The following is a 26,362-nucleotide window of genomic DNA, read 5'->3' on the forward strand; positions in this document are numbered from 1 at the left end:
TTTGACCGACTAATCCTTCCATGCCTTTCCGGCACGATCAGGTAAAAATAAGATATTTGCAAAAACAATCCTCGATAGCAGAAACAAATGTTACATTATTAGCACAACCAATGCGAGTACACATACATGTCATGACAAATCAATCACGGAATGCATTATGAGCAGCAGCATTACTACATCTTAGGTCCCTCATTAGCTTAGCGAAGTTAGAGGAGGTTGACCTCATGCTATCAGCACTACTTGTACACTGTGGCAAAGGTTCACGTACCGGCTTCACGGAAAAGAGCGAAAGATCTCACGCCAGCCATGGTGCAGACAACAAGCATCACTGCTCTGAGCTCTCCGCCAAGGAAGCGCTTCTGGCGATACGCCACTGTCCGTCATTCTTGGCCGCCGCATATCACATTATCACGGACCACTGACGTAATCAAAACGTGGCGTGGAATCCAGCGCGATCACATCCAGTTGACACTAGATGCCGCGACTGACGAACTGGTTGAAGTCTATCCTCAGCAGGAGACGGGAGAGATGGCTGCCCGCCCGCTGGTCCTTGAGGCTGCTCAGGATTCTGAAACACGGCAAATATCGACCGTGGTCACCAGGCAGACAAGGGTTTCGATAACGTGGCACATTGGTGGCTCCTCAAGGGCTCTAGGATACGAAACAAATTTGGCATCCAAAGAAGCCGACAGACAACGAAGGCACACACTGGAAAAGCACATAAACACGCCCGTCGTCAAGGATGTAAGAAGCGCCCACCAGCTGTTAGCTGTACCCCCCACGGCAGTATTTGGCCACGCCCCTGCCGCCGCGGCGGCTTAAGCGGTAGTTGCACAGGTGGTCTATGCCAATATTGCTATACTGATGGTCTACGCCGACCTAAATTCTGCTTGAGGTGACAATACTGGCAAACATTAGCGACTTATGACGTCATGGTAGCTATGAAAATAGTGTGAGGCAAAGACGGAAATCCGTGCAGTTTAGAACTTACCAAAAGAGAAGTCAATATATGTCTGTTTCTTCGACAAGCGCCGTGCAATCGGATTTGAGAGTCGAAAAATATTAACAACGTTGTGTTGAAGTGTAAAGCATCCAATCACTATGGACTATCGTAACTGTCTACGGGCTACCATATGTGAATTGACACATGGCAGAGTTCGTCACCGAAGGGAGAGGGAGGGGGGGGGGGGCACCCGGTGTTTTTGGTTGGCACCTGTGCCGGTGTAGCGCACAAAGCCGCGGCTTCCGCGCATTTCGTCTTTCGATCTGGGTCGATATATTGACCGGCTAAAATCCACCCATGTGCACCGCACGCCGCAGACGGCACGGCAACAGGTGTGTACGACCGCGGACCTGCCTCCGCTCGCCCGCCTACCGTCCCACCGAGCCGCTGCCAACCGGCAACAGGAGATCGCCCAAATAACGCGATTCAGGTAGGTCGGATAAATCCTTCGTAGGCCAAGGGGCCAGCAAATTCAGGGCTGAGAATGAGCGATGCTTGTATAGTTAGAGGATGCGAAAAACTGATCAGGAACTTGTGCAAAGGCATCTTTCCTAGAAAAAGTCCCAAATTTCCCTTTCTATTTTAGTCTCAAACTCCCTGCTCTAACACCAAAACTGTCAGAAAAATTCCAGTCACCAAAAGACTCCTGTTCCTCGAACTCTGCTCACCTGAAGAGCAGCTGCGACTTGAGCTGCAGCCGCTGTTGGAGCGGCGCCAACTCGCGGCCCTCGGGGATGGCCAGACAGAGCTCCTGGCAGGCAGTCAGCAGGTCACGCAGACACTCGCTGACCGGCGCCGACTGCAGGAAACACTGGCTACTGACGGCCGTCAGGAAACAGTCGTGCGCGTGCCGCAGCTGCTCGTAGTCCTCCGCAGCGGCGACGGCTGCCTGAAGTCGGCTGTGCTCTGACTCCAGCACGTCCACGTGTAGGTAGTACTGCAGGTTGTTGACCAAAAAAGACATGTGCGCACGCAGCTGGTGGGTGGCCATCCGGCCGGCACCACCGCCGCTCTTCTGGTCCATCTGGTCGGCCCACAGTCGCTCCAGCATCAGCTGGGTCCGTTTGACCAGCAGCAGGAAGCTGAAGATGTCGTTGTAGCCGGCCAACACTGTCGGCGTGTACAGCAGGTGCAACGGCCACCGGACGGCGTAGTTGATCCTCAGCCGGTCCCAGCCCGATGCGCCCTCGGGGCCCGGAGCCAGCGTCAGGTACAGGCTCTCCAGCACAGAGTCGTCCTCCAGGCCGACCCGTCCGCACGCCACCGCGAACGCCTCGTTAATGTCTGTCTCAATGTGCGCCTTGGGCGGCGCACGCAGCAGCGGGTCGCACTCGATGAACAGCTCTTGGTAGAGCGTTCCGCGCCCCATGAGGAAGAAGTCCTTCATCACACTCAGGTGCTGGCTGAGGCCGGCTTCCACTACAATCACCTTCCACAGATGCTTGGCGACCAGCGTCTTGATGCGATTGACGAGTCTCTCCAGGCGCAGCGGCGACAGAGTCGGCTCGGCGGAGAGTGCCTCGAACTCGGCAGCGAACTGGCTCTCGTGTCCACTAACGATACCCGAGAGGGGCACGCCGGCCGCCCCCTCGACTCGCTGCTCCACCCTCTGGCGGCACATCTGGATCGAGTTGCCGACAAACAGCACGCTCTGACACAGCCTCAGTGGGAGATAGGAGGGCAGCAGCTCCGGGTCGAGTTCAAACTCCACCAGCGGCGTCTGCTGGCGCTCGGCGGCGGCCGCGGCGCGCGCCAGTCGGCCCAGCGCCGCGCCGTCCGTCTCGCTAACACTCCGCTCTCGCAGAAAGAACTCGCCGCCGGCGTCCGAGAGCAGCCCGTAGAGCAGCCAGGCGGACAGCTGTGCCAGCAGCACGCGGTGACAGCGCTGCAGCACGCGCTGCAGGTGGCGGCGCTCGTCGCCCACCGCCGCCGCCGTGTGCCGCTGCAGCACGTCCAGCACCCGGCAGCCAGTGGCGCCGAGACGGGTCAGCTCGGCCAGCAGCTGCGACAGCGCGCGCAGCAGGCCGGCGTGCGGCTGCACGGCGTGGTACACGTAGGCGAGTCCCAGGTCCGGGTCGGCCAGCAGATCCTCCTCGAGCCGCTGCAGGCAGGCCTCGTAGTCGGCGGTGGCCTGGTCGAGCGCGCCGCACAGCGCGCGCACATACTGGCCAGGACTCTCATCGGCCGCCTGCTGACGCTCGATGAAGGTCCGCACGTGTCGGTACCAGGTGCCCAGAGAGCAGAGCTCATTGAGCAGGCTGCGCTCGCTCGGGTTGAAGAATGGCAGGGAGCCATCGACCAGGATAGAGTCGTCCTCCTTCAGCGTAAACAGGCTTCCTGGGCAGCCCTCCAGGGCCAGCAGAAGCTCATGAAGCATTCCTGCAGCTTGATCTAGTGCTCTTCCTGGATCACTTGCTGTTTGTGATTTGACTCAATTCACTTCTTGGTAGAAAATCCAGATCACTGGTACCCAGCAAGTTCAAATTTACTGTAAAACATGAATGGCACAGGTTTTTAATTGTGTACTACCAAAAGTAAAACAATAAAAAAACACAATGGTAGCAGCATTCTCATAAACAGGTAATACAAGCAAGTTCATAGGCAGCTTATTCATTAAAAGATCATCCTAATGAAATCCAAGCTTCAAATTTACATTTTCTGCTTGTGAATTCTTCAATAATCTTTACAAAATTTGATTTCACTAAAATTAGGTGTCTTACAATTTGCAGTGAACATATCACATCACTCATGGAGATCAAAGCTAAGGGCATGCAAAGTGCAGCAGCTTGATCTGCAGTGCACAGAGTACTTTCAAGCTTGTCATCTCATCCTGAGCCCTCAATTTCTACAGGTTAACCCGCGCATGACTGGGGTATTTTCCATAACGCGAGTGACTGGGGGGGGGGGGGGGGGGGCTCTACAGAGCCGCCCTCCTATCTCCGAAACTACTGGGCCGATAGTGAAAATTCAAACGGCGTCTGATAGCCCTGGAAAAACTGCCGAGCGAAACCTATTTCCATTGACCTCGAGGTCACCGATAACGTCACAGGTCAGGTCAAACTAAAAATTATCGACATTTTTGCTAGTTCACAATTTAGGCTCTGACCGCCGGACCGCCGGTCCGACCAGGCTCATTTTTGGTTTACGCACTCCTTGACGGATGACTTAGATACCCTGAGGGTACCGAACTTTTACTTCGAATTTTTAAGGTCAAGGCCAGGTCATCCTAGGTCACGAAAATTTTATATCATGTATCGGTCACGTGACGCATGTTTTATGGCCCATTTTACTCGTAGATTTCGAAAATAGTGTCGTCTGTGTCATTTGAGGTCATTGTCAGCTGAATTTACCGGAGGTCAGGTCACTTTTAGGTCAGAAAAGGTCAAATTTTGAAAATGAAATTTTTCAACAAAAAGGTGCCTACCAGATGCAGTTTGAGCTCAGGAACACGATGGTGCCATTTATATTGCTGCACGACGTCAAAAACGTACTGAAAAATGGATTTGAAAAAAACATAAATTTGTAAAATTTTGACAATAATGCGAATAACTTGGCTATTTTTGAAGACATTGGGCTAAAACTTGCAAAGGTAGTTCATCAGTCTGTGTTCTATCACATATATTCCGGTTTTTGCGAAAAGTCAATTTTTTTTAAATCAAAAAATATATTTTTTTGGAATTGTAAATACATGTTTTTCCAAATTTTCAAAATTTCGAAAATTCGAGATAGCAGTTTGATAGCTACGTGTATTTGTAGTCCACTCATGCAAAGAAAATGGATCTAGCTTTAAAACTGAGCTCTTGAGAGCGTTTGCCGTAATTCAGTATTTTGCATGAAAATCGGCCGACATGACGTCACTCTGACGTCATTTCCGGCCAAACTATGGTAGCAAGAAAGTTGAAATTTTGACACAACGTGTCAAATTGATGCCTCTGAGGGTACCACAAGTTTCGTGTTGATCCGTCAAACAGTTTAGAAAATATTGCTGAAAAACGGGAGGGGGGCTCTGTAGAGCCCCCCCAGTCCTGCGTGGGTTAGCAAGGCACAACTGATATGATCCACCACAAACTATACAAACTATATAAGCAATGGTCAAGAATTTGCTACCGGGCTGGTGCATCTCATCTGGCTCATCCTCAGATCTGGCATTCAGTGTTCCTTTCGCAGAGGCGGATCCAGCTCAGAGGTTTGGGGGGGGGGGCAAACCATAACAATTTATCTATTCTTTCCATGCATCGTCCATAGGCGTAATGTTAAAATTATGCCGCTTGGGGGGCAAATGCCCATTTTGCCCCCCCTGGATCCGCCACTGTCCTTCCGATTTCTTTCAGTCCTTCCTACCCAGCCTTTTTCTTTACGACATAAGTGGGAACCCAACCATGTAAGAGAACTAAAATTACCTGAATAGGCTAGGTGGATGAAAAAAGATGATAATGAATCTGAATAATGAAATACTGATTTGATTAGCCAGATCATGAGATCATACAGGAAGATTATAAAATGCAGAATAAATGACGCAGACAAGGTGAGATCGCCCAGGCCCAAGCCCCAAGACTCAGACTTCAACTTGACTCAGACCACCGAAAGCCTTCAATTTAGCCAGGGAATCTAGCAACCCTCGAGCTCAACCTCCTCAAGATCACAAAGTCGACCTAATTTTACAATAATTTCATCTCATTCTTGATCTACAAACCAAACAAACCTTTTATATAACCAACCACGGCCGCCTATACGAGCACAAGTACCTAGGTAATCTGCGGTAATTTGCTGTTCTATCCGTGAAGCATCTGTTCAAGGTTTAACATAAAAAACGAGTTAATTTTCGAATGACGTAGTAGTTTCTACTTCTCTAGCAAGTTGAATGTTTTTTGCAAAGTTATTTTTGGTAAATTTAATTGAAGTAAAACATATTTGATCAAAATAGAATATTGTATTATAAATTGAAGTAAACACTATTTCTGGTCGAAATAAACGGCGATCAATAGTTTTTGATAACCGTTTACTAATGATGTCATCAAAAACTAAATAGATGATGGGGTATTTATAAACGTCTCGTAAGCGTTGTTTATGTATCATCAAACTAGTGAGCAGTATATTGACCAATCAGCTCCCGCGCTCCTTTTTGGTCAGTCAAGTTACTTCGCTTTTCGAACAGCGAATTTTTATTTGCGGTTTGCAACTAGTGCATGCAACAGTAGCGTCTCAGTCTGTGCGTTTCTATTTCGGGAGGCTAGTTGGCATAAGGTAGGTAGGTCATTTCACTGTTTCCCCCTAGTCAGTTGGTTACCTTAAGTGGGATGATTTTTAGTTAACTAAATTTACATGTTGCACTTTGCAGATTGCCGTGTATTGGAATGAAAAAGGTGAAAATCTGACCTTTATCAAAGGGCTCTGTGCATTGCCTATTTTTTACTGTTATGTCAAGTCTAAACCTTTTGAATGGAAGGATTCTCAAGGACAGAGCCCCTGCTAAGCCAAGCTTGCTGCATTGGCCCTGCCCTCTACCCTCTGATCATGCAATTCCTGATCTATGGCAGAAATTGGAGTCTGAAGTTAAATGTGTGCACATAGCCATGTACAGCCAGTCCCTTGCTGGCTGACTGCCTAGCCACAGCCTGCCACCAACCGCAGCCATACCTGTCGGGAGTCTCATAAACCTCTAACACTCGTCACACTTTGAAAATGAAAACCCATTTACCCGGGTGCTGTTCGGTTACAGTTTTTATCAGCAGGCTGCGAGCATGCTGCTACTTCTTGGCTCCATTGGTCGAATTCAGGTGGTTTGTTCATTAGATTAATGCCTACCTACATGGGCGGCGCCACCGGGGGGGACGGGGGGGACAGGTCCCCCGCTATCGAAAGTTAGGGGGGTACAGTACCCCCCTATCGGCGAGGCCCGTTCAATAGTTGATATTAATGCATTATAGAGCTCTCCGTCGCATTTAATGCATCGTTGGTTAATCAAGGCAGGTTCTGAATAGAGATTGCTGTTGGGATGCATCGCAGGGGGTCCTGGCCATCTGCAAAAGGTGTGGAGCTGTGATGCCTGTAGTTATAAGGTGATCGGCAGGGCCTCGGGGATCGTGCCCCCTTTTTGGGGCGCCAGGCAGGGTTATTACTTATTACCTCCCCACCCCACTGCCAGACCCCATTGCCGATAAAACCAAGTTCACTGAAATTCCATAGATTTCCGTTACTATATGAAAATTTTCCATTCCTAATTAGTCAAATTCAAGCATGGCAGTTCTACCACAGGAACCATTTGAAATCTATGCCATTTAACCCCAGCACCTGTGGGGAGAAGTGTTCGGATAGATCACAGGCAGGACCAAAAAAGCACGCAGTAGCCCAAGACCTTATAATTGGATATAGCATCGGCTCCCTCTCGTCAAGGGGTTCGATAGCACTCGTTTTTTTTCTGCAAAACTAAGTTCGGTCGGCGGTCGAACGGCTGGGGGTCTAATCGAGCCCCCATCCCTCCCCTTCTTACGTCAGCGGCTGTGAAAATGCCATTACCAGCTGTTGAAACATGGCAGTTGCTTTTGCATGAGTGCACGAAAGGGTTTTAGGTCCGTGATACGTGAAAGGTTCTACATGAAAATTGAGATACACCAGCTTATCAAATTGTGCTCACTGTGGTGCGCTCGGTTTTACCTTGACTAGTCTTTGAATTCTGGGGTGAAGCAGACCAGTCAAGAAACCTGTTCCATAAGGAGAGCCACTAATGCTAAAGAGATGTGGGATGACGTTTCCAGAGACCTTCATTACCTCCCAAAGGGGTTGCCCCGCCATTTGCCAATCCCTGCTGTAGTTGTTACGATTGGAGGGTGAATATGAGAACGATGCAGGTCGTGCCAGCTCGATCATGACGAACACAATGGTGCCGACAGCACAGCTCTACTGCCATTTTTGACGAAGTTAATCAACAAGCACCGGAATCCTACCCTGGGGCATTTCACCTGCAGAGGTCGCCGGACCTGAGACCCTTTCACTCAATTTTTTTTCAACGGTGCATGCGCTTGTTTTTCCCGCGAAGCTCTTGGCAAGTAAAATCCATCAGAAAGTGTGATCAAATAACGGCTGGTGACCTTCCATGACCTAGCATGGCCTTTTGAGTGACCACCGATGACATGACCACTGACGGCTAGCCATTAGCTGCACCCTGCCCGTTGCATATGGATCAGGTGGTGATGTCATGATTCTGAAATTATATTGCAGTTTTGGCGCACTTGTCAGAGCAGAAGACATGACTATATGATGGTGAAGCCCTGAAGCTGACCAGACGTAAGATCGAAAATTTGAAAGTACGAAACGTAAGAACAGCTGGCACTGCTACTCATACCTAAGCAATTCGCAGCTTGTAGGAAACCAGCTTTGAGTTGGCAAGACTGCAAATTTTGATTTAGAGGCAAGGATGATTGAAAAGGTGATCGATCTTAGGTGTCCTAGGATAAGTTTGGAAACGGGATGCACCATTCGATGTGTTTTGGGCCTTGCCAAGTTTCGCGGCGTTACGTGCCTCGTTTTTTTTTTTTTTGCATACACGATCAGTATCTACTTTTGGGATTTTCGATTTTCGGTCCCCGTCCCCCCCTATCGAAAACCCGTGGCGCCGCCCCTGCCTACCTATCTATTAATCTAATGATTCAAGCAAATACCCATAAAAGATGAGCTTTGTACAATTTTTTATTGTTATTAATTTTACCTACAGTGCTGCTAAAGTGCTGCAGTGCTGCTAAGGATTAGTAGCCCACATGTCATTTGTTTTGTTTGAATTTTATTTTATTTGTGTATTTTTAGAAAGTGTATCAGTAAGAGCTGTTATTATTTTACCATTTCATATGCATGTTCAACTTTCAAGGTGGTAATTTTTCAAGGCATTTCATCTCATTGTCCAAAAGGAAGGGTGCCTTTTGTTTTGGCTGCTTTCCATTAATAAGTGTTAATATTGAACTCCATGGAAAACTGTGGATGCCTCAGCATATTTCATTGTGCATTTTTTTAAAAGATATCTGTAATGGATTACTTTTTGCAGTGTTTCTTTGGATTGGTATCCTTTGGTGCCATTCTCTTTCAGTCCAAGTCACTTATGTGGTGGAATGTGCCTTATTCTCACACAAATTAAAAGCTCTTTGAGATTGACTTAAAGTGACATTTATTGTAGTGCTTTCTGATTGCTGAATCTGATCACTTGTTAACAACACTTCATAAAGAATAGATACCTACTTTTGATAAGCTGAGTATGCTAGGTAGTTGTTTGTGTGTTTTTGCTTTGTTGTACATAGTTTGTTTTATTTTTTTCTGTCATGGGAGGTGAAGTTTGTACATATATAATATATTTTTTGTTGTTACTTATTGTGGTTACATCAGTGGCTTAAGGATGAACAATTAATGCTGAAGCCTGAAACCATCATAATTCATGTTTGATTAACATTTTGCAGTCAGCTAAGTGGCAACAGAAATGCAAGTCTTCCATTAGGTAGTCGAAGACTGCTCAGCAATAGTTGTTACCTAATACCTACCTATGCATTTCGAAAGTTTTTTTTTTTATAAAAATGAAGGGCAATGTCATTGGAGATTTATTCTGAGAGCTGATACCTACTATTTACACTTGGCATGACAGGATAGTGATATGTGCTATTAATGCATCATTATTATTAAGAATAGACTCTTTTCTAAAGCTCACAGACATCATGCAAATAGGAAGAAAATGAGTCCACCCAACCTGCAACCACATTCCAGAGCAAACTGCTGCTCAGTTTACTCTCGATGTCACTGCAACTTGGTTTACTCCAGAGCTACCGCATCTGATGATCAGTGCGCATTGCGACATCCCATTACCCCGTGCCGTGCCGACCCCTATTGCACGGTTCGGGCATCTACCATCACCCCCTGCCTCCCCCGCCTTTGACGTCATTCGGTCACGATCGGCGGGTAGGAACGATGACGGATGAAGCGAGAAGGGGCAAGGGGAGGGGATGGGGCAGATTGTACTTTGTGACCTTGTTAGGAAACTAGTGACGTATTCATTAGCCGAGGATGGAAAACTTGTACAGTTTGATGTCTGGTAGCTGTTCGTTGCAAGCATATTGACAGGATTTTGAAGAATCATCGGGACTTTATATTGATATTTGTGTCCTGTTGATCACGGACTGACAGTTATTCAAGCCAGTTTGGGTTAGCAGAGCGGTGCACCCGCTCCGGTATTTCACGCTGCATCTTCGACCTTCACCGTGCCATGCTAGTCAAACCGGTTCTCGGGGCTGTGTACGATACGCCTTTCGTTACCGTCCCCTCACCAGCTGATATCGAGCTCCGCCCGACGGTCCACCTCGGCTCTGTGACCGTCGGCCGGCTATCTATAGCCAAGTGGCGGGCCGCGCCGCTCGAAATACAGCGCCGCGCGAGACGACAGAACGCGGCGGGACCGGACGGCCGCCTCTGCCGGCGCGGAGCGCAGTGCCGGGCGGCGCGTCTCGCAGACTTGTTCTATAGTGGTCGCCGGTCGGAGAAAGTGGGCGGCGGTTGTGGCGGTCCGGCCGGCCGGCGGGCGAGCAGTGGTCGTGCAGTGGATGCTAGGAGAGGTGCCGAGAGGAGTGCGGACGATTGTGGCGACCGAGGCCAGAAGTGGAGCTAAGTGAGCGTCTGGCGGGGCTGAGTGCCCGGGTGCAGAGTGTCGGAGTGAAACGTTCTGTAGTGGTTACTGAAACTTGCAACTCGGAAGTGTCAGTGACTCCAAGCGTGAACATCTGGTGAGATTCAACGTCATTCTGCCATTTTCTGGTGAGTTAACTAATAACTATGGGGAGTTACCTCACCAACCATGAGTTACCTGGCATGGCACCGTGCGACGGTGGCCATACCATTCCGATCATACCAGTAGCTGAGCGGCCTCTCCTCCCTTCCCGGTCGGATCGTCACGGTCAGCAGTTGGCACGTGGTCCGCGCCGCCTCCAGTGTCGGCCGGCCCTCACTCCGCCGCGGCTCCCGCAGGGCGAATTCCGACACGTTCCCCGCCAGCCTCGTTACTCGTCGTGACCCGGCCGGTGATACCGTCTGCCGGTGGCTTTGTGGCTCCACGGTTCGAGTCAGGGGAGACGACCCGACCCTGGCGGTTGGGAATGAGGCGGCAGCGGTGCCACAGGGCGCGTCTCCCACTCCCACATTTAGAGGTGCGGTGAAGCTCGGTTCACACCGTTTTATGATGCCGGGGCGTGCCGTCAGGCTGACCTCGTTTGGCAAACAGAGTGACGGCTCACAGCTGGTGGAAGTCGCAGCGTTTGTTGGTGAACGGACGGAACCAGACGTGGCGTGTGCTTGTAAATTTTCGGAACAATCTGCACCGGTCTAATAGGGCTCTGTGTGTGGTGGAGTGGCATTCACTACGTGCTTTGGAATGCGTATGTTGCAGGCACTTTAGAAAATCAGTCATTTTGTAAAATGCCTAGGCATTTTGCAAAATGTCTGATTTTCCAGGCTTTTTGCAAAAAGCCTAGGCATTTTACAAAATGACTGACTCTCCAGTCATTTTGCAAAATGCCTAGGCATTTTACAAAATACCTAGCCATTTTACAAAATGACTGAGCAGTGTGTTGTAGATACGAGTACCTAATTATATGTATACGTTTTGGTAGCGTGTAGGTGGACCCAGGAGTCCAGCATTATGACAAACCAGAGGAGTCCAGCAGTGGGAAGTCCATACCTACCTCTATTTTGAAAAGTGCAGGCCCGCGACATTTTCAACCCCCAAGTCAGCGACGCTGCTGGATTTAAAATGATCGATCTGGAGCGTCAACAAACGACTAGCCCTATGCCGGCCTGTATCTGTAAAACTATTAGAGGTCGCGAGGATTCGATCCCACACACTTAGGCGTTAGTGTCTTCTGAAACCAACGCTCTCGTCCTACGCCAAGCGAATCCGCCCCCCCCCCCCTTCCACCGCGCGTGTTAAAATGTGAGGAGAGAGGAGTGGGAAATTATAATTAAATTCGAACGTGTTTTTAATGTCCAAATACATAATGCAGTTTTGTCCGTAATGGCACAATCAAACAAAGACTACACTCATTCGTTTACATGTAATTGTACATCAATCGGGCCTGCCTATTGACTAGGGCCGGTCTCCGGCTGGTTTTGTTAGGTCTAGTTTCAGGCAGAACATGAACGGCGTTGATGTATTTGGGAGTTTTACAGCGTTAACTAAACAATGCTTTATGCTACAGCCGAGTCTGCAACTCAACCTGGTCGTTACTCAGCATTGTCGTTATCACAGAGCTTCAAATCGATCAGCTACAGGCTGAACACGTACCTATAGGGTATAGGAAGACGTCCAAAAACTTTGGCCATAGTATCTGTAGTGGGATCTACGTTCCATGCTGGTCAAGCATTTTGCAAAATGCCTAGTCATTTTGTAAAATGGCTAGCCATTTTGAAAAAAGCCTGGTTGCGTTCAGTCATTTTTCAAACAGCCGTCTTTTTGTAAAATGCCTAGGCATTTTACAAAATGACTGATTTTCTAAATTGCCTGCAACACGTACACCGAGTGGAGCGTTTCTGGTTCATGCCCGTCCATTGGTTGTAATTCCACACTATTTTGGTGGAACTAGGCGATCGACATCGCTACTTACAAACCTCGCAAGTTCACCTGTGCGGGAACGGTAACCGTATTTACTGGCGCGGCGGTTTCAAGGGCTTGGTCAATGGTCATTTGTTTATACTCTTACCGCGTTTTATTAGCGAGTGTCGGCGCTCCCACCCCAAATATCCCGTGTGTAGGCTGCAGGCCGGCCGGCCGGCCGGTGACGGCGGACCCGTGTTGGCAGCGCCGTCACTGTCAGCCGGTCCAAGTTGGCAGCCCTCAGTCGCTCTGCCGGTCGGTGACGGTCGGCGGCGTGGTCGGTCGGGGCGGAGATCATTCTGTGTCCGGTCCTCTGTCCTTGATCGCCGCTCTGAAATAATCCATCCTATCTGCTCTTCCCTCTCTCTTCTCTTTCTATCATTTCAACTCTCTCTCTCTCTCTCTCTCTCTCTCTCTCTCTCTCTCTCTCTCTCTCTCTCTCTCTCTCTCTCTCTCTCTCTCTCTCTCTCTCTCTCTCTCTCTCTCTCTCTCTCTCTCTCTCTCTCTCCCTCTCTCTCTCTCTCTCCCTCTCTCTACCTCCCTATCTCTCTTCTACATTAGTGTATGGCTCTGCCCCGGTAATGTCATTTCCTCTGCCGCCTATCCTGTGCCCGACTCGGCTGCGTGTGACGTGCGCCCCCCCCCCCCCCTGTGGGTAGCGTGCGTTATCCAAGTAATGTGATGCCTCCCCCCTCTGTCGCTTGCTGCGTACATGTGTTCGTGTGTGCCCGTCATTATTAGTCCCTCCGACGCAGTTGCGTGTGCCGCAGGGGCTACGCGTAAATGATCCAACTACCAACCAACTACCAACTACCTCCCACCCATCACTGCAGTTGGTGATGTGGGCCTTTGCTCAGCTCCTGTCGCCCGTGCGTTCAACCTTGGTTTAACCCGCCCGGGGGTGACCCTGTGTGCGTGTTGATTAGCTGTTACCTTACCTGTCCTCGCTACTGGAAATTGATTGTGTGCGTGGGTAGAGATGTTTTAGGGCATGCCTCTATCACGCCCACGCCTTTACCCCACACACACCCCTTCCGTTCCCGTTTCCAACTCGACCGCTCACTACAGTGCCTCGATCTCCACCCCGACCCCTCCCATGATCACCGGTCCGTGTCAGTGGCGCGCGGTGGTACGGCTCGGTCCATAGTCCGCGCTATAGTGGGATGGACGGAGACCCCTCCCCGCACGGCGCCAATACTCGCTGACACGGCATCGCCAGCCCCTCGCCCTTTCCATCCCGTCGCATCCTGATAGAGGTCGTCAGTCCCGGTTGGGTATGCTCCTCCTCCATAGATACGACTCGGAGTAGAGTTGTGCAGTCACACCGGTGGAACTAGTGGCTGTAATGTGTAGGTATATTGCGTATTCAGCTCAATGTTTGAATTTGGTGGGTGGTAGGTACTCGCCGAGGTCCGAGCTCCTCAACTCAGTCTGTCTGACGAGCAGATTAGATAATGGACCATTGTTTGACAATTATAGTTACTCACGATGAGCGCGCTGGTATCGGTGGACGTAGTGACTGAACGGCGCACTGCGCGATTTGTGCTGACTTTTCAAACATCGGCACCTATGGCCATATCTTACCCTCCAGTAGCCGACAACGGGGGGAGGGCGGCAACAGTGGCAACGACAGGGGCCTGGCATCCGGGCCGGTTTTATTGAATTTGATTTCACCAGTGATGTTCAGGCTCTGATGAACTCGGTGGAAGGTCGATGTGGCCATAGTCCACTCGTTTATGCTTCATATCGCTGCCGTTTTTATGTGAATGTGGATCAGTTTTCCGGGAATCGGACCTTCAGTGGCCTACTCTACTGTCTGCTCATCTTGATCTGCAAACAGCTATCGCTTCCGATTGAATAACCAACTCACAGACCAGTCTTCCGATAGGTCGCGTCCTGTATCGACCGTCGAATCTCGTCTTCCGCCTAACTTCAGGCTTGCTTTGATCTTTGAACTGATACATTTGGCCGATTCAATGGCAACTCTTTCATACTCTTTCAGTAAGCTCTGTTCACTGCCGCCTCCTCCACCCACCCCGCGCCTCAGCTCCGAGTCGTGACCTCTCAGTCGTTGCCATGCGGGCGCGGCGTTTGAGCCTCCCGTTGTCTGTTCTCTGTACGTCGGCCGCCGGCCGGCCGGGCTCTCTGATTCACCGCCAATGGCGGGGGCGGGGGCGGCTGCCGCCCGCTGCCAGAAACCACAGAAGGCCGGTCCCTCTGAAACTAGGAGACTCGGCGACTGTTGCGGCTGTTGGGCTAAGCTCGCATGGTTCGGGGCTACGGGCGCTTGATCGGCTATACTTCTGAAGTGTCCACTCAAAATCCTCACGACACGATCCGCGGCTGTTACATGTGACCTCCATGTTAACACATGATGGTAGCCAATAGGTCACGGTGGCTTCGGCGCTAACCCATCACTTTCCTCGGCACGTCTCAGCTGCAGATACCGGGCGTATTGGTCCCTTGTCCTGAAATCGTAAAACCATGCGCCTGCCGGTTTCAGCGTGACTTATTCAGCGTGACTGTCTCCTGGTTATACTGCACCAACTCCAACCCGCTCAACACCGCCACCTGACCTTGCCAGCTGTTGGCTACCACCCCGCCCATCCGTCGACGCTGACCCCGCCTACCATCTGCCTATTCATGTGGAAACCAGACTCGCTGCCAACACGGCCAAACGACCGATAGAGGTCATCCTCAGCTCCGATCATCATTTGTCTCGGGCTCTTGTCTCTCTTTTTTCAAAGATGCGTATGCCTCGTTGCCACTGGGCCGGTCGTTCCGTCCACTGCTCTCGCCCACCGCTCCCTGCCGCGTAGGCAACTTTCACAGGTGCGGTGCGGCTGCTCGCGGAAAGGGCTGGGTCTTCGGGCACCGTCTCTGTGATTTCATCGCTGTAAGGTGACTCATACAGGTGTGTGCGATGTCTGTGTTCTGTATATGTGGTTTGGCATCCCTCTGACGTGCAGTGATGTCCGCAGTATGGAATGTTGCGGTCTGCTTGTACCCACTGACGTACTGTGCTGATTGCATGGTGGAATGCTGCACTGTGGTTCATAATGGTGGGGATAGTCACTGGTCATCATGAGTTGAACCGCTCTATGAATTTCCGATGGTTTTGTTGTGAATGTCGCAGAGACAGGCTAGGGGACGGCGAGACTTGTGTATGCTGAGAGAGCATCATAGAGCTGAGAAAGCTCCAACTAGCTGTACTGTCGGTTTGATCCTGGCCACGCCGGATGAGCCGGTTCGTGGTCTGGTATCGCTGATCTAAAGCCTGGCACGGCGCTGGGTTCAGCATTGGTCTTCTACGGTGAAGGGGAGCCTCCAGCTTTCGATTGACTCAATGCAGCATATTTTGTCCGATCATGTGCTGGGCTTGCTGCTCGAAGAAATTTAGACAAACCTGGTGCCGTGCTCTCGACACGGGACGTTCGTATGATTGTTTTGAGTCGGCTGCAATGTTTGTTCCTCTGGTCATTTTCGCAGTACAGAACTGGCGGCCCGTGGCTGTCGTGATATCGGACCGAAAGCATACAGCAGTATCATCGAGTCCTTTTTGTTTGCCGATTGCCAGTCCTTATATCGGGTGTCTGTATGTTAGAACTTGTGTTTAGTCCGTGCCTCTACCCTCTCCTGCCCCGGCGTTGAGGGTGGAGGTGTGTGAAATGTAGCCGTCCACAGACCGACGGCACGGTAGTTACGACAGCCACTCACTCCCCGAGGTCAATGTGAGGCGGGCCGTCCCACCACCATGCCACTGTCTCCTGATAAGGGGTGGCGGTTACCGAGTGGGTAATCAGCACACTTACGATAAGGGCCGAGCGATCGTCCTCAGATACATTGTTACATTGTTGACATATTGATATCTTGGCACAAGGGTTAGATCGTTTGTATTCGCCGTTCAACTTGCAGGGGTGAGGATATTGGAAATATAAGCAGCGGTATTCGCCAATGGCACAATTATGCCATGTGTTATGGAAATTAAATTTGGCGTCCTTGGAACTTGGAACGGAATACGGAATGCCTACTGCTCTTTGGCCGGACATTTTGCTGGTTTGCTGTTTGTTGCTGTGTAGAGGAGCGGCCGCGTATTGAACCGGCCAGTTTTTGTGCGACATCGGACTCAGCTTTGTTCGTTTGACGCATGGCCGCGCGGCCAATCAGAGTGTAAACTTTTTGTGTGCTCGTCACTCGAGGAAAACTGCCGAGCTACTGTCTACGACTTGAGGTCGTTCGAGTTGATAAACAAAAAGCTATCTATCGCTAGAATCAAACTAACCTTCACAGGTTTCAGCTATGCATGATGCATAGTCGAACTGCTCGCATTATTTATGCTTCGGGTTGCTACTGCGCTCTGCTAAGTGTAGGTTGAGCATTGTAGCTTGCAAACAACCCAGGCTGCCACCGAAATGGGCCCGTCGTTGTGGCCACTGGACTCAGTTGCAGCGAGCCCCGCTGCTTCACGGTACGGCTCACGGAGGGATGCCATATTTGGGCACGAGTGTCGATGCATTCATGGCTTCACCCCATCCCCACTCCACCCACATTCACCCTGGCCCTCCCCTTGCTGACTGATGGTGGCAGCCGGCAGGTGGTTCACTATTGCCGTCAACCTCAGCAGATCTCTTTTCCCACCCACACCCTATCCGCCCCTCTGCCCTGAGCCCTGTTATCCACGCTGTCGCTCTGCCCCAACCCCCGTCCACCGCCCCCGTCCCTTTGTTGTAGCTCCCGCCCCCAACTCTCCCCGCCCTCTCCCTCTACACTGCCTCTCGTTTTGCCGTCCGCCCACTCCTTGCCCGCCGCCGTCGCCATCGGCCGGCCGACCGCGTGCCGTTGCCGAGCCAGAATCACACAGACATTATTACAGCAGGCTTCCGACAGCCCACAATCACTAATCAGCCACCTCTGCCCCGTCACAACCGGCCGCCGTGCTGCCAACTGGTTACTGACGGCGGAACCTCTGTTTGCGTTTTCAGCCGGTAGGTGGCAGCAGCGATGCAGGGCCGGCCGATTCCAATAGTAGTGCCCTCCGATGAGGAGGGGGACCACACGTTCCACTTGGACAAGGAGGCGCTCGAGAGCGTCCTCTCCAAGGATAAGACCAAGGACAAGCATATCGTGGTGGTGTCGATCGCCGGCGCCTTCAGGAAGGGCAAGTCGTTCCTGTTGGACTTCCTACTCCGCTACCTCTGCGCCCAGGTAAGGCCGGCGGCCGGACTACAGCTTAGAGTTTACGATGACTGGATGTTATTTGCGTGTTTGGGTGTTGCACCAAGTTGAATTATGCCACTTGCTTGCTTTGCAATTTGTGGTGGGATTTAAATCGTTCTATACATCTGAATGTTACTTTATGCTATACATTTTTTATCGGCGTATATTTGTATGCCACATTCTGCACATCTCTTCCTGCATCTTCGTTTGTTTACCTTTGCTCTTCGCCTCTGGCATGCATATACTTTATTTTCCTTTTCTTTCTTCATCTACACCTCCCACCTAACCCAGATGACCCCACGCCCCTCTTCCATTCTCAGGGCTCGACGGACTGGCTGGGTGCTCGCGACGAGCCGCTGCGGGGCTTCCCATGGCGCGGCGGCTCGGAGAGGGACACCACCGGCATCCTGGTGTGGTCCGAGGTGTTCCCCGTCACACTCACTAATGGAGAGGAGGTGGGTGAGGTGACGACGGTGCTTGCCGTACGTTAAAGTGGATATGGGAAACTTCTCCGTGAAATGCCCGGCGTTGACGGGCTGATCGACGTTGGTGATATGTCACCATGAGCGTGACGACGACAACCACTGCGTGCAGTTTATTTGGTCATTTGTCATCATTTGTCAGCGAATTTACATTTTATATGTAAGAGCCAGCTTTTTTTATTCGTAAGAGCTCCTTCTCCATGTCGCCGCCAGGTGGTGGTGTTGTAAGCTGTAGTTTCGCATGTCACCGCCAGGCAGCGCGAGTGTATAACTCTAGTTCCCCATGTCGCCGCCAGGTGGTTATTCTTCTGATGGACACCCAGGGCGCGTTCGACAGCCAGTCGACCGTCAAGGACTGCGCCACCGTGTTCGCCCTCAGCACCATGATCAGCTCGGTCCAGGTGTACAACCTGTCGCAGAACATTCAGGAGGACGACCTGCAGCACCTCCAGGTAGGGAGCGGGTGTGACGTCATAGTGTGACGCCACAGGCTAGGGAGTGTGACGTCGGAGAGGGTTGGTGTTGTATCCGGTGGCCATGGCTCGTAGCGGAGAGCGGGCGGAGGTTCCGGTCGTATCCTGTGACTTTTAGGGGATAATGGGTGTTTAATTACGTGCAGTGACCGTTCACCTTTCTGGGTTGTCCTACTTTGTGCGTGAATCATGTTACAAATAGAGTCCCTGCTGCATTATTTCGCTGTGCTTCATTTACTGACTTTTACCGAGTACGGTAGTTATTAGTTATGTTTCGGCCGCTTACCAATTACGGCCGTTGTGTTTCATAACCGAGTATTGCCGTTGTGTTTCAGCTACTGGCTGAATACTCTTGTTGTGTTTCAGCTGTTAACATATTCCGCCCTGCCACCTGAAATCAGCTTTTTACCCGTAACGAGTAAACCGCCGCCTCTGCATTTCAGCTGTAGACCGAGTGCTGTCACTGTGTTTCAGCTGTTTACCGAGCAATGCGGCCGTGTTTCAGCTGTTTACCCCTCTCCTTGCCGCTGTGTTTCAGCTATTTACCGAGTACGGTCGGCTGGCGATGGAGGACAGCTGTATAACCGTGCTCTGCCGTTGTGTTTCAGCTGTTTACCGAGTACGGCCGGCTGGCGATGGAGGACAGCGCGCACACGCCGTTCCAGAAGCTCCAGTTCCTGGTGCGCGACTGGAGTTTCCCGTACGACGCTCCGTACGGCACGGAGGGCGGTAAACAGATCCTGGACCGACGTCTGCAGGTGGGGGTGAGGCGCGCCGGGCGGAGGAGGGCAGACGGACCGCAGCAGCGGCAGACACGCACGCACGCGCGCGCGCCCACCCACCGGCCGGGAGGAGTTTAAACTGGGTTGTACTGAGCAGCGAGTCTGGCCGGGAACCGGGTGCTGGAAATGGGCATGAGATGATGAGGGAGGAGTTATCTTACATGTGCTTCAATAGAACTTGTGAGCGAGGTAGCTGCTTGATTGCTGGGAGAAAGGCCGAGAAGGGTCATTCGAAACGGGTCCCAGCTCCAATTAGGTCAGTGTGCCTTATCGATTGATGCTGGTATTATATTTTTTTTTTGTAATGACTAGTTCGTCAGATGCTCAGCACTCGGCTGTTATATGGGATGATCGCGATGCAGATATACATGACTTGCCTATGCTAGACCATAACGCACCAATCTAACCTAACCTAAATGCACAAAGTATAGTTGAGCGCAGGGTATTCGCTCTAATTCGCGAATTCGCTCTAATTCGCTAAAGAACCGGGAATTAAGTATCGGACCGGTCCGGGTCAGCTGTGGGGTGGGCGCGCGTGCGTACCAAAAACATCGGCATCTGCATGGTTATCAGTGCAGAGTTTCCATATGATTTCACTCATTTCTCGTTTGTGCTTTGTTGTGCTTCTGCAGCCTGCGCTCTTTCTCCTCCTTTGGCCTGAACGCGTTCCGTTTGTTTTCGTATTTGTTTTGAATGTTTGAATCTGTATTGTTGGAGACCTTGTAAGTGGTATCCAATTACATCAGTTTAAGCACGAATGCTCTCTCTTATTCAGTGTGAATATCATCGGACTGTCGGTTAAATCAGTATGTTATGAATGATTGTTTCACCGTACTATGTAAATTTCATGCTCTCGCTTTTGGGCACGCTTCGCTTCTAATTCGTTAAACGTAGTTCATGCATCCTTTTAAATAATTTACCTACTATGATAAACCGTGCGTAGTCTTACTGCATCAGATGGCTTAGTTAGTGTTCAAATTATTTTCGTGTCATCTGTGAATAGACAGTTTCGTGAATCTCAGGCGCTAATTTCGGCGCGGACGGACTTAACCAGCGTCGGACGTAGTTGGCCTAGGGCCGCCGGTCTATGTTAGTAGTTACAGGCAGGTCGACAGGTTGAAAGGCATAACACGGTGGTGGAAGTATGCTCGCCGGTGATGGAAGTATTTTTGACTAATTTTGACGTGCATGGCCGACCACTGTACAAGTTACAGCCATGCACGTCATGCTGGGTTTTTGTGGAGCCTGGAATAATTGGCTCTACACAACGCGGATACCATGGTCGCACTCATTTCTAGACCTCCATCTCCCCACCAGTCCCAACCCAGACTCATCTCTGACCTCCGCTCGTCACGCATGTGTGTGTGTTTGTCTGAACATGTCGCCAGGTATCGGACAAGCAGCACCCGGAGCTGCAGAGTCTGAGGAAACACATCCGCAGCTGTTTCCAGGAGATCGGCTGCTTCCTGATGCCACACCCGGGCCTGAAGGTGGCCACCAACCAGCACTTTGACGGCCGACTCTCTGGTGAGGGAGAGAGGGTGGAGAGGAAGGGAGAGGGTGGTGGACAGAGGTGGGAGTGTTTCTGTGTTTCTCTGAAGTGAGAAGAATAGGGATGGGAGGAGAGGAAGTGAATGGAGAGTTGGCGGTGGATAGGAGAGGGGCGTCCTGGATGGAAGGGGATGACGTGTACAGGGACTGGGAGGGCGCCTGTTGAGTGACGAGGCTGGCAGGAGAGGCAGTGGAGGGGCGGGCGTCTGACAGCGGACAGGAGAGAGGACCGATGGGAGGGTAGAGGGGGTGGTTGTGCTCATACCGAAGGAAGCCACGTAGTCTGTGGTACAGGGCTTCGAGCCGTGCGTATAAATAGCGCGTTTTTCTATTGTTGTGTCACGTCGTGGAGTTACGAATCCCTTCCAATGCCGTCTAGTAGTGCGTTCGGTTGTAGGTCATCTCACGTATGGGTTAAAAAAAAAGAAAGGAAAAATAGCGACACGATAAATCGAGTCGTACTTCGTCACGCTCTTATGATATTTATCATGCTAGTCTACCGTTTTTTTTTTTTTTTGTTATTGATCCTGTGAATACTCTTTCGTCACCCCATTTGATCTCAGTTTGTACCGTCCGTTTCCTATCATCACCATTAATTGACCTCCTCCTAGCTCTCCGTCCACACCCTAACCGGATATGCCCAATCAAACACATCATAGACGACCTCCTCGTCGGCTCCCTTAGTGGCGGAACTCACCCCGGCCGACCTTATTTCCAACATGTCAGAGAGATGTGTGCTTCTCATCCATAATCCGGCAGTGTGCGCAATCGCCAAATGTCTATACCCAGTACGCCCGATCGTTGGTTTCTAACTTCAGTCCGTCTCCCTAACCGTCAGACATCGAGCCCGACTTCATCGAGCACCTGGAGCAGCTGGTGCCGATGCTGCTGGCGCCGGAGAACCTCATCATCAAGGAGATCTCGGGCACCAAAGTCAAGGCCAAGGAGCTCGTCACCTACTTCGAGTCCTACATGAACATCTACAAGGGCAGCGAACTGCCGGAGCCCAAGAGCATGCTGGAGGTAAGGGAGGAGACGGAGAAGGTGGTGTAGGTGGATATTGTGACGCTGATTTGGGGCCGAATGGCTTGTGGGAGTCTGGTCTAGGCTAGGTTTAGTAAAGGTGGACATTGGACAGCACTGAAAAAGTAATTGTGCACATTGAGGATATCATGCCGACATCATTGTATTTGTAGTTTGTACACTGACGCATGCTGACCATATTTTGTACTCTGACATCGATCCTGTAACGGTGCTTAGAGGTGATACACAATGTAAAAACGAACCCTTACTCCTCCAGGCGACGGCCGAGGCCAACAACCTCTCTGCGGTGGCGGCCGCAAAGGAGACGTACACACACATGATGGAGGCGGTATGTGGCGGCGACAAGCCGTTCCTCTCCTCCGAACACCTGGAGGCGGAGCACCTCCGAGCCAAGGACCGCGCCACGGACGTGTTCCAAGCGAGGAGGAAGATGGGAGGCGAGGAGTTCTCGGAACGCTACCAGGAGAGCCTCATGAAGGTGAGAGAGATGGGAGGGAGAGAGGGACGGTAGGGGAATGGGAGGAAGGCGGGCAAATGAGGTGATAGGTTGGGCTGGGGTATTCATGAAGAACCGGGGAGAAGGGTCAGTGTGAGGGAGCAGGGTTGGTTGGGTTGATAAGGTTTGAAATAAATCTGTTTGCGCATTTCCGTCGCGTGTTGAGCTTAGAGGTCCGCTTGGGCCTGACTTTTCATGCAAATTTGCTAACTTTGTCGCGTCTGCCCGTTCAATAGCTAAAGTTTGCATGGGCATTATAAGCTAACTTCTGGCTCTGATAATTATATTTTACACTGTGCTGCCGTCTTTGGAGCGAAGTTGGCAAAGAACACGTGGCAATCTTGATCTTATATTACAACTGCGTAGTTTCAGACACATTCAGGCGCTTATCAGAGAAAATACATCCATAAGTGCCATATGCTTTTTGTACTCGGCATATATGTGTTCAGCACAAAATCAGCCGTAGGTACTCAAATTACCCAACAACTATCTTATCCAGGACGTGTTGCTCGACATCATTGCTATGATTAGCTGGAGGATGCACCCTCATTCCTTCTCCATCTCCGATTTAAAAAGTCCAGCTCCCTGTCACCGTTACGTCTTTCCCCTCCGTTCCTCGCAGCTACGTCATTGCCCTCCTTCCCCTCATCACGTCCATTTCCGCTGTCCCTCATTATGTTCTTCTTCTCTGTTCCTCCCCTTCGCCACTCCTCGCTTTCATTCTCTGTTCTTCGTCACATTTATCACCTCTGTCCCCTCCGTCTCGTCAGGACGTGGAGGAGCAGTACATCCAGTACCAGGGCCACAACGACTCGAAGAACGTGTTCAAGGCGGCGCGCACACCCTCCGTGCTGCTCTCAGTCTCACTGGTGTTCTACATCCTGTCGGGGGTAAGTGATGTGGATGGTGGAGTGACCTGATTGGGTCGGCAACTTATTCAGAGTTCTAGGCGACTTCCCTGGCTTTTTGACCCTGATGACTGTCTTAGTGATTTGAGTGACGTGATTTCTGGTAATATTATACTGGTCTATATGACCTCAAAATCGGCTACAAGGGCTGGGGTGGGTATGGGTTGACGTATCTAGTGATTATTCAATATTCAGACTGCCTAGCCTCCGTCACTATTCCGTGTCACTCAGTCTGCATGTGCTCAGTCTTTTTCCGTCCTTGCCTTGTATTCGGTTGATTGTTGACCCATCCTTCTCCTCGTGTGATTTTTTCATCTTTATCAACATATTTTACCTGGCGTGTCTACTGAAAGCCCGCTCATTCCTGCCCCTTTTTGTGACCGTCCCCTCCGCACTTACCCACAGATATTCAGCCTGGTGGGGCTGTACCCGGTGGGGCTGTACCCGTGTATTACCGTTCCCTCCGTGCTCACCCACAGATATTCAGCCTGGTGGGGCTGTACCCGGTGGGGCTGTACCCGTGTATTACCGTCCCCTCCGTGCTCACCCCCAGATATTCAGCCTGGTGGGGCTGTACCCGGTGGGGCTGTACCCGTCTATGACCGTCCCCTCCGCGTTCACCCCCAGATCTTCAGCCTGGTGGGGCTGTACCCGGTGGCCAACCTGTGTAACCTGGCCATGATGCTGCTGGTGGCTACAGTCGGAGTCTGGGCCTACAGCCGGTACAGCGGCGAGTACACGGAACTGGCCGCCACCATAGACGAGCTCACCGAACAGGCCTGGCAGAACGTGAGTGACATCTAGCGGCGAGACGGGAAGCTGAGGTGACGGCAGTGGCCGCCAGGCTGCTTCACAGTCACCGGGAGTTGTACGTGAAATGGCTGCTGTATCTTATAATTGCTCGCATTGTGCTAAAAAAGAAACTACAGAAATCGAATGATATACTTTCCCCTTTCCGTGGATGATCAATCGGTACACCTTTGTTTATGCACCTCTGACTAACGCCGGTTTGAAATTGCCAGCTTCGGCGCCTCTAAACACGACGTGGTAAACGCTGCTCCACTCCAAACCTGCGTGGCATGCCTCTGCGGACTCCACCTGTCTCCTTTCGTGCTCTATCCTCTCTTCCGCGCCTGTTCCTCCGTCGGCCTACGTCTCTCACTAGAAATGGTTGGTCAGATAGTGTGATCGCGGTGGGGGCGCTGCATGAATGCACAAAACCCCAATTCGCCATTAATTTTGCTCCCTGTCTTCGTCTGTATGATGGCATGAAATCTGAAACCGTTTGCATGTTGTTCTGGTAAATCCTATCTTGAACGAATGACACTGTATGCAGCAGCTGAGGAGGAAGTCTTATTTATGTTTTTTTTTCAATAGTTTGCCCAGTCCAACTGCTTCAGCCCCGATCTCTAGTAAGTCTAATGCCGTCGTTTTAGCAGTTATGCCCGTCTGTTTAGTTCAACAGTGTATTGAAGATGTTTCGTCTGATCAGTCACATAGCCTGACCCGTCTGTATCCACCCCACAGTGTCTGAAGCCAGTCTACGAGACGGTGATGCAGAAATCCTTGGACGCCGCCGCCCGCCAGGCACTCCAACGCCAGGCCTCCGTCAAGGCGGCCAAAAGCAAGGCGTCGTGATGGCCGCCGGTGCTCAAACGATACGTACCGCGCTCAGTCCCGCCCCGCTGCCCGCCCCGCCCCGCCCCCGCTCCCGCCGCGCGCGCGCGCGACCACGTGCCATGGCGGAGCAGCGGCCGACGCCAGCGCTCGGACTGCCCCGCGCGCCAGCCAGCGAGAGTGAGGAGTACAAAGACAGTGCCTACCCGTTCAGTGACAGCGCCGTTCCGACGGACCTCCAAGCGTGAGTGAGTGGGTATGTGAGAGTGGGTGAGTTTGAGTGTTAGTTAATTCGGTCGGAGATGCGATGGCTCAGAATACCGACCAGCGTCGCTCGCGTTGTCCGATACCATCAGTTGTTATTAGTGCAGAGAGATAACCCTATACGGCGCGGAGCGGCGGTCGCGGGCCCTATTTATTACAGCGCATGTGTTGGCGGGCGGAGGAGCACGGCCGTGGGGTGTGGGGTCCGCGCTCCCGGGCAGAGTATAGAGGGTGGAGAGAGGGGCGCTGGCCGCGGCGGGAGCCACCGTCCCCGGGAGATGTCGCTCCTGACCATGTGTTAGACTGCTGGGTAGCGGTGTGTCGAGTATCAGCGGGCAGCATCAGTGACGCGACGTGTATGACTAACGGTGGACGTAGCCGGATTTGTTGAAAACTTCCCAGTGTCGAATGTGCGGGATACGGATTTTGTTGTTGGCATAATGTGCATAAGTCTAACCAGGTCCGTTACGTACAGAGTAATATCCGATCTTTCCGAATAACCCCTGGCGCCAGTCCCGTGTCCTGTTTGATGGAAACTGGGAGACTCTGGTCCCCGATTTGTCCCGGTTCCGGTTTGGTCCCAGCCTGGTTTGCTTCTGGTCCCGGTCCCGGTGTGGTCCTGGTTTGGTCCCGGTCTCCAGTTTGGTCTCGGCTTCCATTCGGTCCCGGTTGGGCCCTGACCGCGTGTCCCAGGTTGCCATAGTGTTGCGGAGAGCGCGGACGGTCGGTGTTGTGTGTGGCGCGGCCGGTCGGACAGGCCGACGGACCGCCGATAGGGGGTAGCTGTGTGGTATGATAGCGGTGTCAGTCCCCGTGGGGAGGGGACCTGCTGCCAGCGGGAGATACGGCCAATATAATTACTAATTGGTTAATGAAGTTCGTGTGGTGGCGTCTGCGGAGCGGCTGGCGTG

General features: G+C 51.5%; 2 protein-coding genes across 13 annotated transcripts; one reads left to right on the forward strand and one right to left on the reverse strand.

Annotated features, from left to right (window-relative positions):
- Positions 1 to 73: 73 nt before the first annotated feature.
- Positions 74 to 5,788, reverse strand: LOC122386202 (gamma-tubulin complex component 4-like). Of its 3 annotated transcripts, none has more exons than XM_043375167.1 (3): positions 5,749 to 5,788; positions 1,672 to 3,491; positions 74 to 568 (listed from the first exon to the last, which is right to left on the reverse strand). In XM_043375167.1, exons 2-3 carry the CDS (start codon positions 3,378 to 3,380, stop codon positions 472 to 474), a joined length of 1,806 nt encoding a protein of 601 aa, XP_043231102.1. In that variant the 5' UTR covers positions 3,381 to 3,491; positions 5,749 to 5,788; the 3' UTR covers positions 74 to 471. The 3 variants fall into 3 exon arrangements, with proteins under 3 accessions (XP_043231102.1, XP_043231100.1, XP_043231101.1); XM_043375165.1 differs by having other exon boundaries at positions 5,706 to 5,788; XM_043375166.1 differs by lacking the exon at positions 5,749 to 5,788 and adding an exon at positions 5,666 to 5,696.
- On the forward strand, positions 1,412 to 26,327 carry LOC122386203 (atlastin-like). 10 transcript variants are annotated; one of them, XM_043375175.1, is made up of 11 exons: positions 1,412 to 1,433; positions 17,600 to 17,822; positions 18,155 to 18,289; positions 18,613 to 18,768; positions 19,398 to 19,553; positions 20,960 to 21,098; positions 21,961 to 22,145; positions 22,423 to 22,644; positions 23,433 to 23,552; positions 24,198 to 24,359; positions 25,098 to 26,327. In XM_043375175.1, exons 2-11 carry the CDS (start codon positions 17,619 to 17,621, stop codon positions 25,206 to 25,208), a joined length of 1,590 nt encoding a protein of 529 aa, XP_043231110.1. In that variant the 5' UTR covers positions 1,412 to 1,433; positions 17,600 to 17,618; the 3' UTR covers positions 25,209 to 26,327. The 10 variants fall into 10 exon arrangements, with proteins under 10 accessions (XP_043231110.1, XP_043231104.1, XP_043231112.1 ...); XM_043375169.1 differs by lacking the exon at positions 1,412 to 1,433 and adding an exon at positions 6,086 to 6,247; XM_043375177.1 differs by lacking the exon at positions 1,412 to 1,433 and adding an exon at positions 6,086 to 6,247 and having other exon boundaries at positions 19,398 to 19,547.
- The last annotated feature ends 35 nt before the right edge of the window (positions 26,328 to 26,362 follow it).

Source organism: Amphibalanus amphitrite, unplaced genomic scaffold (assembly GCF_019059575.1).
Source record: "Amphibalanus amphitrite isolate SeventyFive unplaced genomic scaffold, NRLGWU_Aamphi_draft 000243F_arrow, whole genome shotgun sequence".
Taxonomy (NCBI): Eukaryota; Metazoa; Arthropoda; class Thecostraca; order Balanomorpha; family Balanidae; genus Amphibalanus; species Amphibalanus amphitrite.